The sequence below is a fragment of the Thunnus albacares genome, chromosome 4 (assembly GCF_914725855.1).
Source record: "Thunnus albacares chromosome 4, fThuAlb1.1, whole genome shotgun sequence".
In the NCBI taxonomy this organism is placed as follows: Eukaryota; Metazoa; Chordata; class Actinopteri; order Scombriformes; family Scombridae; genus Thunnus; species Thunnus albacares.
Genome location: NC_058109.1, coordinates 27,226,818 through 27,241,907, shown reverse-complemented (window position 1 = coordinate 27,241,907; position 15,090 = coordinate 27,226,818). Strand labels below are relative to the sequence as shown.

The window sequence follows — 15,090 nt, the reverse complement described above, 5'->3', positions numbered from 1 at the left end:
TTGGAAAGCAGTGTATTTAGAGGTGTTTCATCTGACATGGTGTGCACAGAAGCTTTGCCTCTCTGGATTTTTGTAAATAAAGTTGTATAATTTGAATTGAGCATTTTGTGTCTGAAATTCCATGGATCGTAATCATCCTCTGAAGAGCGAATATAAGTCAGTTCAAACTAATTATATTGGTGACGGGCACTGTCACCAAGTGTAGTATTGTTTGATGTGAATAAAATTATGCTTACATTTCATTACATGATCAAGTAGGAAATGTTAAGGTCAAGTATGTGTGAGCAGTTATGTTTGTATTGGTGCACTGCTCTGGATAATTACAAAACCCCAGAGACCCTGTGGGCAAAGTTAATGAACCCTGCATGGGGGAGGGGTTCATTTACTGATAAAATGCATGGTGTTTTAATTTGACCCATTTGTACTGATTCCCAAGGTATTCTGGGGGCATTTCAGCAGTGTAACAGCAGGAACACCCTTGTTAAAAGTATATAAAACTAGAGGAAACCTGATGTTTGAACACAACAACAATCCAGAAGACCGCCTTGGATTGTAAATGCCTACCTTTAATGATTTGATCCTCTACTGGAATACCCACTTTCCCCTCTAATGACCAAGTTTAGTCTCAACAATGTGCATCTAAAACAAACATGTTATATTGTGTTCACCTTGACCAGCAATATTAAAATATTACCTCTGTTGTTGACAGTGACTTATTACATCAACCATGGAGTCTCCTTCTCATATGTGCTACATTTCATATAAAGACACATGTGTCAAATGAGCAACATCAGTGTTTCAGTTTTTATTACAATTTCAACACAACAATATAACCAAAACAGAACCGCACCATCATGATATGGCATAGTTTCTTTATTTCTTGGCACAAAACATAACTAATCATTTTTCATCATTTTTTTAAATTTGTTGATTGAATAAACTGACAATCCACTGGCATCACTAACAACATAAATAATTCTAATACATGTAACACATCACTAATCGAATTGGGATGTGAAGGGTGCCCCAGCCGAACTGGGGAATAAGCATTTTATTAGCCCCTCCTTTCATGAGCCCTCCCTAAATGAGGTGAGAGGTCACAGCATGTTCCTGTCCAGTACAGTCTCTTGCTGGTCAGGACAGCACCGCACGCTGGGCCACGTACTCGTTCAACTCTGAGCCTGTCGCTTCCCATCCATCCCCAAACGCAACGCCCCCTTTGATTATCCGAGCACAATCCAGCCCTTCTCCACTCCCTCATGTAACGCCGCTGTGTGTGTGTGTGAGTCTGCCTGTCACACTGAGTTAGACTTTCAGTAACTCGGTGAACCCGGAGGTGAAACGAACTGCTACCGGGATGATCTGGCACGTATTGCCATTGGACGAGCTACCCACGTGGAACTGGGTCTGAGCAGCTCGAATGTTATCCACATAATGATCAACATTTACCTGTTTTTAATTATACCTGTGCTGTCATCTATTTTTTAATCATGCAGATGTGTTTTTTTTTTTCTCAGTTTAAACTTTAAAGCGAGACATTTAACAAATAATGTGCATTATGAATCCAAATTATGTCACCTGACTTGAATAATGCTGATCAAAAAAGAACCCACATCTGAATTTAATTAGTTTGGAGTGTGTACTTTTTTACAGTTACAGTTAACACAAAACATACCTTTTGATTTCTATTTAACTCCGTCTTTCCTTTGATATCTTGCAGTGCTCGGCCTCCTGTGGAAGAGGCTTCAAGTCCCGTAAGGTGAGCTGCGTTAGCGGCTCAGGCCACCTCGTCCCCGAGGAAGACTGCCAACACGTGTCCCCCAAACCCGGCAAGCAGAGGCGCTGCAGAGGTGGCCGATGTGCCAAGTGGAGCACTGGCGACTGGGGAGAGGTAGGACTCTCTGACCCTGCTATAAAACACTCCTCTACCACTCTTGTTCTCACGCTGCCAGACATGCACTCTTTTTTTTCTCTCTTTCCACTTTAATGCTCACCAGCTTGCTGGCAAGTGTGTGCATATGAGTGAAAACATCTGCAGCAAAACCTGACTGTATTTATACACCATCCCAAGCCACTAACTAAGGCAGGGTGCTTTTACACATCACATGGTGGTTTGCTGGGTTACAGTACAGGCCTGGGGCGGCTGCAAAAAGGGGGTTTGAGGTAGTGTTTGCTGGGCTGCGACACCACAGTGCAGTAAGTAGGACAGCAGGAGGGATTTGCAACCCCTCTCTTTGATCTAAGGTTAACTGACTTTAAGTCCAGCCAGTGTAAATCTACCCCTCTCATCTCTATATTTTCCTCTTCCTCCGGCCCTCACTTTCCTCTTCTCTCTGTCCCTTTTATCCTCCCTCTGACTGTTGCTCTTTCTCCCACAGATCACTTTTTCTTTCAAGTACTGGCCCTCTTTCTCTCTTTCAGCTACTCACTTTTTTCTCTCTATCTTCTGCCTTCCAAATGGAAACCACATGTTGTCTTTTCTTTGAATGCCCTACTAAAGAGGCTATCCACCTACGTCACCATGCCAGACATACACTCACATTGAGCACCTGGGCTGCTCGAGAGCCTGATGCTCGCCCCCTCTTTCTTTCTCTCCCTTTAACGCTCTACGTCTGTCTTTCTACCTCTCCTCTCATGTCCTCTTTCTCTGAATTCACCCTACTCGCCAAGAGTCCAAGCACAGAGACACATCTGTACTCCATACGTCAGAGAGGATGTGCGTCTGCTGTAAACAGCTGTGGGGCTGGACACAGGCCAGGAGAAAACGATACTCCGCATGAGTCTCTTAGTCAAGTACAGCATGATTTCCCATGGTGTAACAGGCTGCCTAGTGGGTCATCTGCTGGGAAGCCACAGCAGATAATGCACAGTGAAATATGTTCCTTTAAGTTGTGTCACATTTGAATGGACACGCTGTAAATATGTCTGTAAAAGATGATGTTTTTGTATAGATTCATGTAGAAAACTCTGGACCGCTTCCCATCTAATCATCTGATCTCACCTCAGCTTGATCATCTGATTATGTTCATCATGTTTCTGCTCCCTTAGCCTGAAAAAATATGAGCCATCATGATCTCATGTATACACATAAACACAGACACAAATATTTTATCTGTCTTAATCTTTGATGTTAAATCCACCCTTAACATCAGTGCAGTGCTGGTTGTTTCGAACGATCAACAGTATCTGTTTGAAAAGAGAAAAGACAAAAAAAATGTTACTGTAAAATATCCCTGCCTACAGCCGTGGTTCAATTTTAAGCTAAAAAAATAAAAATGTATGCATTGCTTATATCATGTGACTGTTTCAGTCATCAGGGTAAACGGCTGAAGAGAGTTGGGAGACAACAAAACAGAACTACCCTTCTCTCATTCTTTTTTGTTCTGTGTGGAAATATGTTCTCTTTTATAGCCGAAGACATTAAAGATGCTACAGTTGCAGCACAGATCCAACTCTAAGTCATTTGCATTTCTGCAAATACAAATATCAATATCTGTCTTTATATAAAACATATAACTAAAATATGAACACAGAGGCTTGGTTGCAGTTATTTGAGCATTATGTATTTTCTTAAGAGTACCCTATAATACACCAATGTGTGTTATTCGTGTCAATCATTAAAAACCAAAGCTGACAAGCCAATGAGAGACACCTCATACTTCTAATTCAATGTTGGCCTCATTTAGACATTATAATATGAGCAAAGCACAAATTCAAATTTGAAGGGACACAAAGAAAGTAGAACACAAATAAATGCAGAATAAATAGAAAATAATAGATATAAAATTGAATGGTTTTAGTCAAGTACATTCCCTTAAATAAATGATATTGTCAATATTCATGCCACATAAATAAAAATGCCATATCTAGCTTACAAAGAAATACCATTACATACCAGGTTATTGTACACTCACGCGGTATGTTGTGTATCGGTGTATCGCGATAGTTTTGTGTTATAACGGCAATTATTTGATATGCAGTAAAACAACAAAGTAAGAATAAACTTTTTCAAATGTCTTACTTGTCCTGCTTTCAGTGTTCAGCATCATGCGGTGATGGCATTCAGCAACGGGAGGTGTTCTGCCAGGTTGGAGACCAACGCAGCCCGCTGGAGTCTGACTGTTCCCAGCGCTCCAGACCGCCGTCTAGCCAGAGCTGCCGGGTCGCTGACTGTCCCTCCCGGTACCGGTGGAGGGAAGGAGACTGGCAGACGGTAGGCTGAGAAAGTTCTGGGTACATGTACGGAAAGGAAAGTGGTTTTATACCTCTCTGTCTTAACTGGGAGAGGATGAATCTGCTCTGTCATATCTGGTGAAGGTATGAGTCACTGCTGCAGTCGGAGGCGCTGAGGCCAGGGAGAGCAGAGGGGAGGAGAGGAGGCGAGCTGATGAAAATCAGATGATCAGGCTTTTTTTTTTTCAACAAAGCAGAAGCCTTGTTCCCATCATTATAAAATGGATAATTGCCTAAGTTGCTTTGAGCAGTTGAATAGTTTGTAAATGCACACCTGTGAGGCATAACTGTTATAAACTAATGTGTGCCCATTACATGTTGCTATTTAAAAGCTAGATTAAAGGACCTGAAAACGGATTTTCTCAGTCAGTTTTTGTGCATGTGGTCCTATGTGAAAACTTTAGTTTTTTTGTTTAAGTTTGAACAGTTTTTCTGTATTTCACATGAGAAATATTATTCATTTCTAAAATCTGGTTGGTGGGCAGGTCCCAGTTGGAAATAGGTGATGTGACTTATCTCTGAGCACCAATCAGCATCTAGCAATATTAGGCTAAAAATGTTAGGACAGTTATCATTTGCTTTATGCTGCCAAGCCACTCTCAATCAAATCTGATCAAACTACACTCACACAGTCCTAATGAAGCAGATTTTTGCAGTTTTTAACTGTTAAACCTATAATGATAATATTATGCTTTTCCTCCAAACTTTAACATTCATTATTTCATATTATTATAATATCACAATGTTAACCAAGTTGTTAACCACCGATGCTAAAGTCACATGAAATAGTGAAATTCTTTTACAGATTTACAGATTCATTCAAGGCATACTATGTCATGGCATGAACTGAGATTGGTTATTCATAACTCACACTGCGGTTAATACAACCGCAGTTTCCATCAATTGTACACAATTTTCACAGCCGTTCAGCTGAGCGGCCTCTGCTGCTTTCTAGCTGGAAGAAACCAAGTAGCCTAAACAGAGAGGGGGGGACTGTGTGCACCAGAGTTTAATATGAATAAAACATACAGAACAGGATCAACTTTTGTCTATGTACTATATTTTTAATGCTAACTAAATATACTTATCGTGAAAACAGAATTTAACAATTTCTAAAGCCAAACTAAGGGCACATGCCCCTTCAAGTTGAAAGTGCACAACACCTCTGGCTATTACTTAAATTTATTTTCATTGAGAAATGAATGTCAGGGAGTGGGTGGGGGGTTTGTTTTTTTAGAAAGGTACACTTGTTCTGAATGAATACTATTATCTATCTATCATCTGCTGTGATTCTGAGAAGTGTTGGGTCTTGTTCCTTAATAAAAGGTTGCAGTCACACCTAGGCTGTTTTTAGCAGGTACATTCCTGCTGAGTAACATTCAGCAATTTTCTGTTGGCTAGGGGCTACAGATCCTTGTTGAGAGTTGGGATTATTCGAACAGGCAGCTGCAGCAGTAGTTTCGTCTTCACTGTGTTCAAGTGATTTTGAATCTGGGTCATCGAGCAGCATGAAATGTCTTCTCTGAAAGGAGAGTGTAATTAGTCTGGAGAAGTGTTCGGAGCTCCCTGCCTGGGCGTCCCAATTAACAGCTGGAAGTAATTACAACAGTTCACCTGGCAGGGGTTAACATGCCTATGTGTTTTATGCATTTACCCTGACTCCACAAATCAGAATGGTCTTTAAACAACATTTTCATTTTTATTCTCAGGTTTAAACATTTTTACATACTTTATATCTTTGCACTATGCTTGTTCCTGCAGGCCTAACATACTTGTTAGAATGAAATATTTTTGCTTATACCCTAGATCTATTGCCATTATTACCAAAACAAAAAATGAAACTCAGGTCCTCATTGTGCAGAATAGGTTTATTCCAGCACAGTACAGCAGCACAGCACAACTCAAAGTAACTGTTCCAGGTATTTCAGTTGTTTGACAGTTTTCAGTGTATTAAGAGTGATGAAGACCAGCTGGAGTCAGTGGCATTCGTAACACCACAGAGTGATTCTGACGTAAGTGGAAGCTTTTCTGAGCCCTCCTAAAATGTTCAGGGCTTGAATTATGACTCTTGCTGACTTGAACGTCGTAATAGTTGAGTTACTATGGACATGGGTATAGTAAAAGATTGTTATGGTGGTTCTATGGCTCTGAACTTCCAGTCAAGTGAACACTTCATCTGAGGACACCACTTTCATAGCAACACCATTTTTAAAAAGCCAGCTGCAGTGGATTCAGTGACTTAAGGGCCCTGCAAAGACAGGTATATGGGCTATCCTGCAGTCTTATTCTAACCTATAAGCTATAACCTAATCTAACTAAACCTAAATAATAGACAAACAGATGTAGAAACGACAAGTCGTGGGTTTACAGGGAGCCATTACCATTTTTCCAGTCCTTATGCTAAGTTAGGCTAATTTTCTCCTGGCTCTAGCTTCATACTTAGCAGGCAAACTTACGAGTGGTATTGATTTGCTCATCTAACTCTTGGCAAGAACGTAAATAAGCATATTTTCCAAAATGTTGAACTACACTTTTAAATCCATCCTTTGGTTGGCTCACTCTGAAGCTCTCCTCTTTTGTCATGAACCCCTGGTTTTTTGACTCTTTGTGTTTTTGTTCTCTTGGTTTCCTATGTTATACTTCTGTTGTCCAGTCCTTTTGGTCATTTGGTTTTGCTTGTTTATATTATTTAGGTTTTTGGTTTGAATGGCTTGCATTATTGTTTTTTTCATGGTGTTGTGTACTGGGTAGGGATGTGCAGAGAGCACAGTATTTGTATTTGTATCTATATTTGTTGAGGCAGCAAAATGATTTGTATTTGTATTCGAATAAAAGTGGAAAGAGGCTTAAAAATCCTGTTTTTGTTTTTATTACACTTTTAATTTTAGAAAATTAAAGTGTTGCATTAAGTGTTCATGAATAAACTACTTTATGAAGGAGGTCCTTCAGGGAGGAACTTCAAAGGTGATTATTACTTTGCATTTTTCATTTATTACCTATTTTTCAAAACCTATTTTTTAACCCTTTATGGAAAGGAGAAGGGGAACAACAGGTTATGTCCCTTGGGAGCACTTTGTGCGTGTCAGTAGCTCAGATTTATCTCTGGGGAACACCCCCAACACCGGGAGTGATATCCAAATAAGGAAATGTGCGTCATGTAGCAGGTGGATGTGACTCCCCTCATTGAGACCTGCTGATAGATGTTACAGTGGAACAGAGGACAGAGACTGAGACAGCGATGTAACTGACTTGCGCACTGGTATTTGACGTGGTTTTTTTTCTTCCTGAAAACAAATAATTTTTTAAATATTTGTATGAAACAAATATTCATTAAAAAAAAAAAAAAAACACCATTTGTGCTTTGCTGAATAATGTATTTGTATTCGGGCACACCCCTATTACTAGGGTTTATTTTCATGTGTGTTCTTGGACCATTTAATGTATGCTGGGCTGTATTGAGAGTGTGTTTTCTGGGTTTTGGTCTTCAGTTTGCTCTGTGTTTCCCTCCTCTGTTCCTGCACTCCTCCTCAGCCTGTTTTTCTCCCAACACCTGCTCTGCGTCATATTTGTTAGCCCTGCACTGCTCAGTGTTTTTCCCCAGCCTGCTGTTACCTTCATACCTGCCCTGGATCAGTCTCGTCAGTCCTGTCCTGCTCCCAGTGTCTTCCTAGCCAATCAACTCCCTGCCTGCCCTTGTATCTAGTCACCTGTTCCCCATTCCCTTATTAGCTCTCTGTATTTAAGTCTTGGTTTGCAGGTCAGTTTTGTTGGATCCACTGTTCCATTCAGTTGGGTCTTGTATTCTTCTCAATTCAGCCAGTTTTGTTTTCTCTAACATGGCTGTGCATTCAAATGAAAGGGTGAACAATTACATTCATGATGTGATGAAATAATGACTATTGGATTATCATAACCAAATAGTAGATATTGCTGGCTTCTTTTAGCCTTCTCAACCATATACACTGCTCTTTTCAGTCAGAGAGATACATCTGCTTATGTTGCATTAACTTTTCATAAAATGACAAATCAAAGAGAAGAAATTCTATGAAATTATTTGCATTGCCTGGGGCGATGGGTTAAATGCAGGTAGAATGCATTCACATTATCTTACATCAAGCACAGTGGTTGTATTTGAAACAACTAGAGAAGGAGTGTCTGCTACTAAGAAAAACATTTATTAATTGATGAAAAAACGTATTTCACTATACTGCTTATTAGTGATACTAGTTTGGATGCTGAGACCTAAGGCAGTTTCTTACTGCAAGTGAATTTCAGCTCTGATGGTTTATCAGAGACATCGTTGGCACCGACTGTAAAGAGTTTCAGGAGTTAGAAGTTGTATAATATCTTGTAAGGACTTGGCCATGTCCTCTGCTCAGGTTGTTCTCCTCAACAACACAGAGCTTTCCTCCCAGCTCATATCTACTGTTTTGACATCTGTGCATCTGTAGTCCCATGTGGTGAAGGTGCTGCCTCATGAGAACACACAAACCAGACACTTCATTGATTTATACTTTAGTATAAAGGGTTCTAATCTTTACTTTAGAACCCTTAATCTGAAGGACAAATACTTTTAAATACCAATTACATTGCACCTACGATAAAGAAAAGTATTGTAATCTTTTTGTTAACACCCATTGTACATGATTTGGCATCTTTGTGAAAGGCCAATCTTTGTTCTGTCTCCGCTACAGTGCAGCAAGTCGTGTGGATCGGGCCACCGGAGACGAATCTTGCAGTGTGTGGACCACAATCAGAAGGAGGTCCATGAGATGTATTGTGTGAACCAGATTAGACCTCCAGTTATAGAGAGCTGCAACACCCATGCCTGTGAATTCATCTGGATCACTGGGGAATGGACTGAGGTGAGAGCCAAAGAAGCAGAAAACCTGTGTGCCATGTGGTCCCACCAAAGGCTTTGAGATCTTAATTGTAATAAGTCAGTTTGTTTACTTTTCAATACTTTTCTCTTCAAAAGCACCATTCATTTAAATCACAATCTTCAAATCCAGTGATGCGGGAATGACAGAAATCACCCATGTTTCCTGTGTGGAACACTGTTGTTATTTCATGCCAGTGGTTTATTCTTTCCTCCAGTGCTCAGCCAGCTGTGGCCAGGGCTACCGCCAGCGTCTGATCTCCTGCAGCGAGGTGCATGTGGAGAATGACAACTATGAGTACGGCCATCAGTCTTTGTCCAACTGTCCTGGGACTCCCCCTGAGAGCTACATGCCTTGTAATCTGGACCCGTGTCCATCGCCACAGGAGTGGAGGGTTGGAATCTGGGGACTGGTGAGCAATTCCATGTCCAGACTCTTCTATGTTGTCCAGTCATTTATCAATATTTTGGCTACATGAGACAGGCATGTATTTAGTGAAGTAAAACCACAAGACCTTATTTGTGAAAAAATAACTTTAAAAAAGTTGTGATTTATCAAAAACAGAGTTTGATGCCAGTAAATGCACTGGTTACACTGCTTTTCTCCAATTTTCTGTGACTATTTGGAAGATGATTTCATCTATATCCAAATTTTCATTTGTATAATGCAGTAAATTAGTGAAAACATTATTACTGAAATTAATATCACAGCTTTTAATCTCAAGAAGTACAACTTTAGATTTTAATTCAGTCATTTATGCACAATAACTTTTTACACATGAGGTTTCAAGGTTTTCCTTTACATAAATGTGGCCACTTTTCCTTGACATTAAAATCAATAAATTATTATGATAACTAATCAGTTATGAAATGGCAAAAATGTACATGGACATAATTTTTTTTGAAACAGCACTTCAAAGTGGGAAATTGCTGACAGACTGTCATCCAAAAGTTGTATTTTCATGCTGTCATGCTTCTTTCCCTCCCCACCAGTGTTCAGTGAGCTGTGGAGATGGAGTGATGGAGAGGACAGTGCAGTGTGTGTCAGCAGATGGTCAAGAACGCAATAGGTGTTCTGTAGATACCATGCCAGAAGCCAGAAAAGTCTGCAGAAATCCAAGCTGTGAGTATATGAGAAAACTACTGCTGGTAAACAAAAGTCAAGGCTACCAGGGTTAGATATGGGCCAACTGCATGCATCTCAAATTCCAGTATTAGGTATGGCTTGACTTGATCCGGTCATCTCCAAGATTTGGCCCTTAGTGAAATATTTATGATCCGAGGCAAACATCAAAGATTTACTGTCCGGCATATTTACTTCACTACGGTAGGATGGGACATCAAAGAGCGAGTGGCTTTTCGTTTTCTTTGATTCGACGCAGCGATTTCTCACACTTGACTTAACTCCTGAAATTTGTGTGTGCATGCATGCACATGTGTGTGTATACAGCTTTAATGCCTGTCCTGTGTTGAATCCTTGCATACACACTATGCTTACTTATTTTTCTATACTTAGTTATTTTCCTTCTCTTGTATCTCCAAGGCCATTTGCCCTCTAGCTGTCAAGACGTCCACAGCTTGAACGGCCCCCTTCCAGACAGCGAGCACGTTCTCAATATTCAAGGAAAAGCACTCAAGGTAAGATTATATGATCTCGTTATTTCCTAAATGCACAAAGAACCATCTATGCCTAAGCCCTAACAGGCAAGGAAAGTAGGCCTTCTCACATTTCAGATGACTTTTACACTGTAGAACATCTTGCTGCAGTGTTTGTATGTCTCTGTGTTTATGTGCCTGCATTACAAAGTGCTTAAAATGGATCTCTTCTAGCCTGTGTTTAGGTTTACTTTTGACACTGTGACTTCATATACAATGCTGCAAATAGTTACAGCACATTGCATAACACAGTCAGAGGAAATTGCACTGAATGCCTGTCTTCAAAATGACTTTCGAGGACTGGCCAGCTAAGGTCATTTTTAGAAAATGTATGCATATTGCTACACAAACACAAAACAAAAACACAAAAGTGTTTTTCAGAGTTTGAAATTTCCATCTAACATCCTCTGTTTTACTCCTTTCCTATCACCTCCATTCCATTCCTTCACCCTTACTTCCCTACTCCTCCCTCTTCTGGCTGCCACCTCTCCTTCCCCTGTTACGCCTCCTCCGCCTTTTCCTCCTCAGGTCTACTGTGCAGGAATGCAGACAGAGACTCCACAGGAGTACATCACCTTGACGACGGGAGAAGGGGAGAATTTTTCGGAGATCTTTGGCTTCAGGTAAACAGCTAACAGGATAACAATAAGAACAGCCTGTTTCATTACAAAAAAGCCAAGTGACTCCTGGCGGCATTGTTTTCTGTAAATGAAGAAATTCCACGGAAGTGTAAAGTTGAGCTAAGGTATCTTGTGTATGTGTGTGTTTCCCAGGCTCAACGACCCCACCCAGTGTCCGGCCAACGGCTCCAGAAGAGAAGACTGTGACTGTCGGAGAGACTACACTGCCGCCGGCATCACCACCTTCTCCAAAGTCCGCCTGGACCTCAGCAAGATGAACATCATCAGTGAGTTGCTTGTACACATGCAGACAGCATTAGCTCATGGCTCTTAATGAGGACACAACACACACACACACACACACACACACACACACACGCAACAGCATCCTGTGCTAATTACGAAAATGTGTACCATCACTCTCACTATATGTCATCAAAATTTTAAAGCCCCCTGCTTTTCTGCAGTTACTCTCAAATAAGAACTTCCTTCGCCATTTAATTATGCTCACGAGGGGTTAATGGGCTCAAGATGTCTTCAAGGTTCATTTAAGCAACACACAATTACAAGGCTTGAGCAGATTAGATGAAACTGCTCTAACTAGATGGAGTTATACTGATATTACCATTAGGCTGACCGTAAAACTGAGGCCAGATTTAGGTTAAAAACATCAGCCTTGGTCATTATTGCAGATGTAAGCTATGATTATGGAAGTTCATCTGAGGATAATTTTATGTCACGGTTTTCCAAGAACTTCTTGTCACATTATGCTTGATGAAATTGTTGTTTTATCTTGTTATTTAGCTACAGATTGGCAGTTTGCTTTCACTCGTGAGGGCAAGAGAGTTCCATTTGCCACAGCTGGAGACTGCTACAGCGCCGCCCACTGTCCACAGGTGAGAACCACAACAGCTGTTTAATGATAAGATTATACTGTATACTTGTCATAGCAGGAAAAGCACAGGTGTAAACAATGAAATGAATGATGGTTAGGTCCATTAAGTGTCATTGTAGGCTTTCCACTGAGTGAGAATGCACAATACTACACTTTAGTATTATTAATTATGCCTGTGCTTTTCTGCTTTGACATGTCAACATGTCTGTTGTAAGGAAGTTCTGTTAGAAACTATACTTGGAGAACCCATTAATGCCTGTAGTTTTTGGAATATGTTCCAAACTACACTTTGCGTGACCATTAACTGTTGTTATTGGATTTAAAAAACAAGCAAACAAAAAAAACCTTGAGACATCCAGCACCAGGACAGTCTCATACACCCTTATACACATAAGGTCTGTGTGCTAGTTAGCTTACCTAACTCTACCAAGCTAATGAAGTTTCTTTGTCTTTGTAAAATGTACTTAGAATCACAAAGTTGATGTTCGATTCTATATATTGTATGTTAATATACACTCACTGTGCACTTTATTAGGAACACGTGCAATCTAATGCCATCCAACACAACAGCTCTGCCATAAATTCTACTTTTACAAAGCTTCTACATTTTCAGTTTTTGTTGACATTGTCAGAAAGGTGATAATTCTGCTTTATATTTATTCTTGAGATCGTAGTGGGTGGTGGTGGTGTACTGGAGTGCATTATATTGAATAGTGTTCCTAATATTTTGTCCACCCCATTTACATACACAAGGAGGGCATGCATGTAATTCAGTTTTTGAATTACTGTTTCCTGTAATTCAGTTTGCACTTTCTGTGGTTTGAAAGCCCTGTAAGGGAAATATCTGACTTGAGCCAGAATCGGACCCTTAGAAGTCTCTTTATCTTTATTTAGCACAGGGCAAGAATTAGTCATTTCTAATGCATCTTTAAACACATATCTATTTATCGCTGATATCTTATTTATATTCTCCCTCGCTCTTCTTTCAGGGGCGGTTCAGGATCAACCTCTCAGGAACAGGTTTTAAGTTGGCTGAGGACACCTCGTGGATCTCCCAGGGCAACTATGCAGTGGCTGATGTACAAAAATCACAGGTATAGGCAACATGACACATACATGTCCTTTATATCCAAGGGATATGACTCTACAGAATAATTACATCATCCGTCATCCCCAGGATGACAGGTCATGTATGAAGCAGTGATATTGCATTTAAATGGTAACATCCTTATATTGTACTCTTCCATTATACCTGTGTGCAAATCTATTTTTGCCACTGCCTCATCTTCTCCATTCTATCTTGTTACTGTACCTTTTACTCTCCATCCATCCCTCCCCACTCCCTCCTCCCTCATGGCTTCAGAGCCCCAAGTAGGCATAGTCCCAAGTGGATTCTGCATTCCCAGCTCCACTTCTACTCATAAACTTGCAGAGAAAGGACCCTTACTGGGCAGCTGCTCTCTCAAGTGCCCCCCCACCCTCTGCTTTTGAAATGGAGATCAAGCTAGAGAGTGCTTTTTGGCAAGCCCAAAACAGGAGGCAGCGGAGATGCCAAGAAGTGTTCACAGTTGATATCCATAGCCAGCCGGCTTGCTCTGGGCACTCAAGGCAGTTTAAATAAAGCCAGGTTGTGACAGTGGGGCAGAGAGAGCACTCCAGAGGAGACCAGACAAACCACTCACTGCATGCTGTGGCTGTCATGTCGTGGGATAGTGCTTTTTGCGTACTTGTCTGATGTTATTTCCTTTGTGGTTCTAGATGTTTGTATAAAACCGCCCATTGTGTTGCATGCAAATGATGCTAGTGAAGTGCACAGGATAAATTAGCTCGTATTTCTCTGCTTTCTTTTGGTGGTGATTACCCAATTCATACCTAGTGCCAACCTGCTTGGCGGGCCTCAATCTTTGTGTGCATTTTGAAAAGAAAAAGCTCATTTCAGAGGCACCAAAACAACCCTGCTGCAAATAACTTTCTAAGTGGTGAAATTCTCAGACTACTCAGAAATAACACAACCACTTCCCTACATTGTCATGTATTTTTTTTCATTACAGATCCTTCAAACTGACATTTGTTTAACACTGACAATTCACATCATTGATGGTGGAAAATCATGTTATTCCTCTTGTGTCCACAGGATGGAAGCAGAGTGTCAGGAATTTGTGGAGGCTACTGCGGTAAATGTACTCCGTCCTCTGGCTCCAGTCTGCCTGTATCAGTGGAATAGATCCAACACCGTTACCCAGGTGTGGGATGCTTTATAATTATGACAACAATATTTTAATTTCAGTTATTGAAAGGCACAATCAGAGAGAGACCAGTCTTCATGCAACTGTGACTAACTGACTAAGTGTTATTGATTTGTACATATCTTTTTTTAGCATCTGTTTCCACTGATCTTGGCAGTCATCTTCAGGTGCTCATCAGCTGTCAAGACATCCCTCCACTTTGGTGCTACAACCATTGCAGAGCTCAAACCCGTCCATCATGTGACCTCTTTTACTCCCATGTGTGTATAATGTAAATGAATCAGGTGTAATTACTGTACATAGCAGGATAAAAAATGTCTTATTTATTGTACTCGCCATTTATTTTTGTATTGTAATATAATTTTAGGGTTTTGTTGTCAATTGCAAACCCGCACAGTGTCTCTCGTTTTTGCCAGAATGTGCCTTCCATTTTGGTCATTTGCAATTTGGACTTTTTTAGTTCCATCATATGTCCACACTGCATGTGTTACATCCATACATTATGTTCTTTTTGGACCAATTCAGTAAGTTGTGTTTATTCCATGAAGGTTAATGTCATGA

At 40.5% G+C, this 15,090-nt stretch overlaps 1 protein-coding gene across 3 annotated transcripts in view; it reads left to right on the top strand.

Annotated features, from left to right (window-relative positions):
• The window catches only part of adamts9 (ADAM metallopeptidase with thrombospondin type 1 motif, 9), a 45,889-nt gene extending 31,029 nt beyond the window's left edge, over nucleotides 1–14,860 (top strand). For 2 of the 3 annotated variants that reach the window (XM_044348941.1, XM_044348940.1), the window contains 12 exons: nucleotides 1,721–1,891; nucleotides 4,037–4,213; nucleotides 8,928–9,098; nucleotides 9,331–9,525; nucleotides 10,106–10,235; nucleotides 10,656–10,750; nucleotides 11,297–11,391; nucleotides 11,542–11,675; nucleotides 12,193–12,284; nucleotides 13,273–13,377; nucleotides 14,418–14,526; nucleotides 14,662–14,860. In XM_044348941.1, the coding sequence (XP_044204876.1) occupies nucleotides 1,721–1,891; nucleotides 4,037–4,213; nucleotides 8,928–9,098; nucleotides 9,331–9,525; nucleotides 10,106–10,235; nucleotides 10,656–10,750; nucleotides 11,297–11,391; nucleotides 11,542–11,675; nucleotides 12,193–12,284; nucleotides 13,273–13,377; nucleotides 14,418–14,507 (1,455 nt within the window). In that variant the 3' untranslated portion in view covers nucleotides 14,508–14,526; nucleotides 14,662–14,860. Of the gene's footprint in view, nucleotides 1–1,720; nucleotides 1,892–4,036; nucleotides 4,214–4,317; nucleotides 7,022–8,927; nucleotides 9,099–9,330; nucleotides 9,526–10,105; nucleotides 10,236–10,655; nucleotides 10,751–11,296; nucleotides 11,392–11,541; nucleotides 11,676–12,192; nucleotides 12,285–13,272; nucleotides 13,378–14,417; nucleotides 14,527–14,661 lie in introns of those variants that run through there. The other variant, XM_044348942.1, reaches the window with a different exon arrangement.
• The last annotated feature ends 230 nt before the right edge of the window (nucleotides 14,861–15,090 follow it).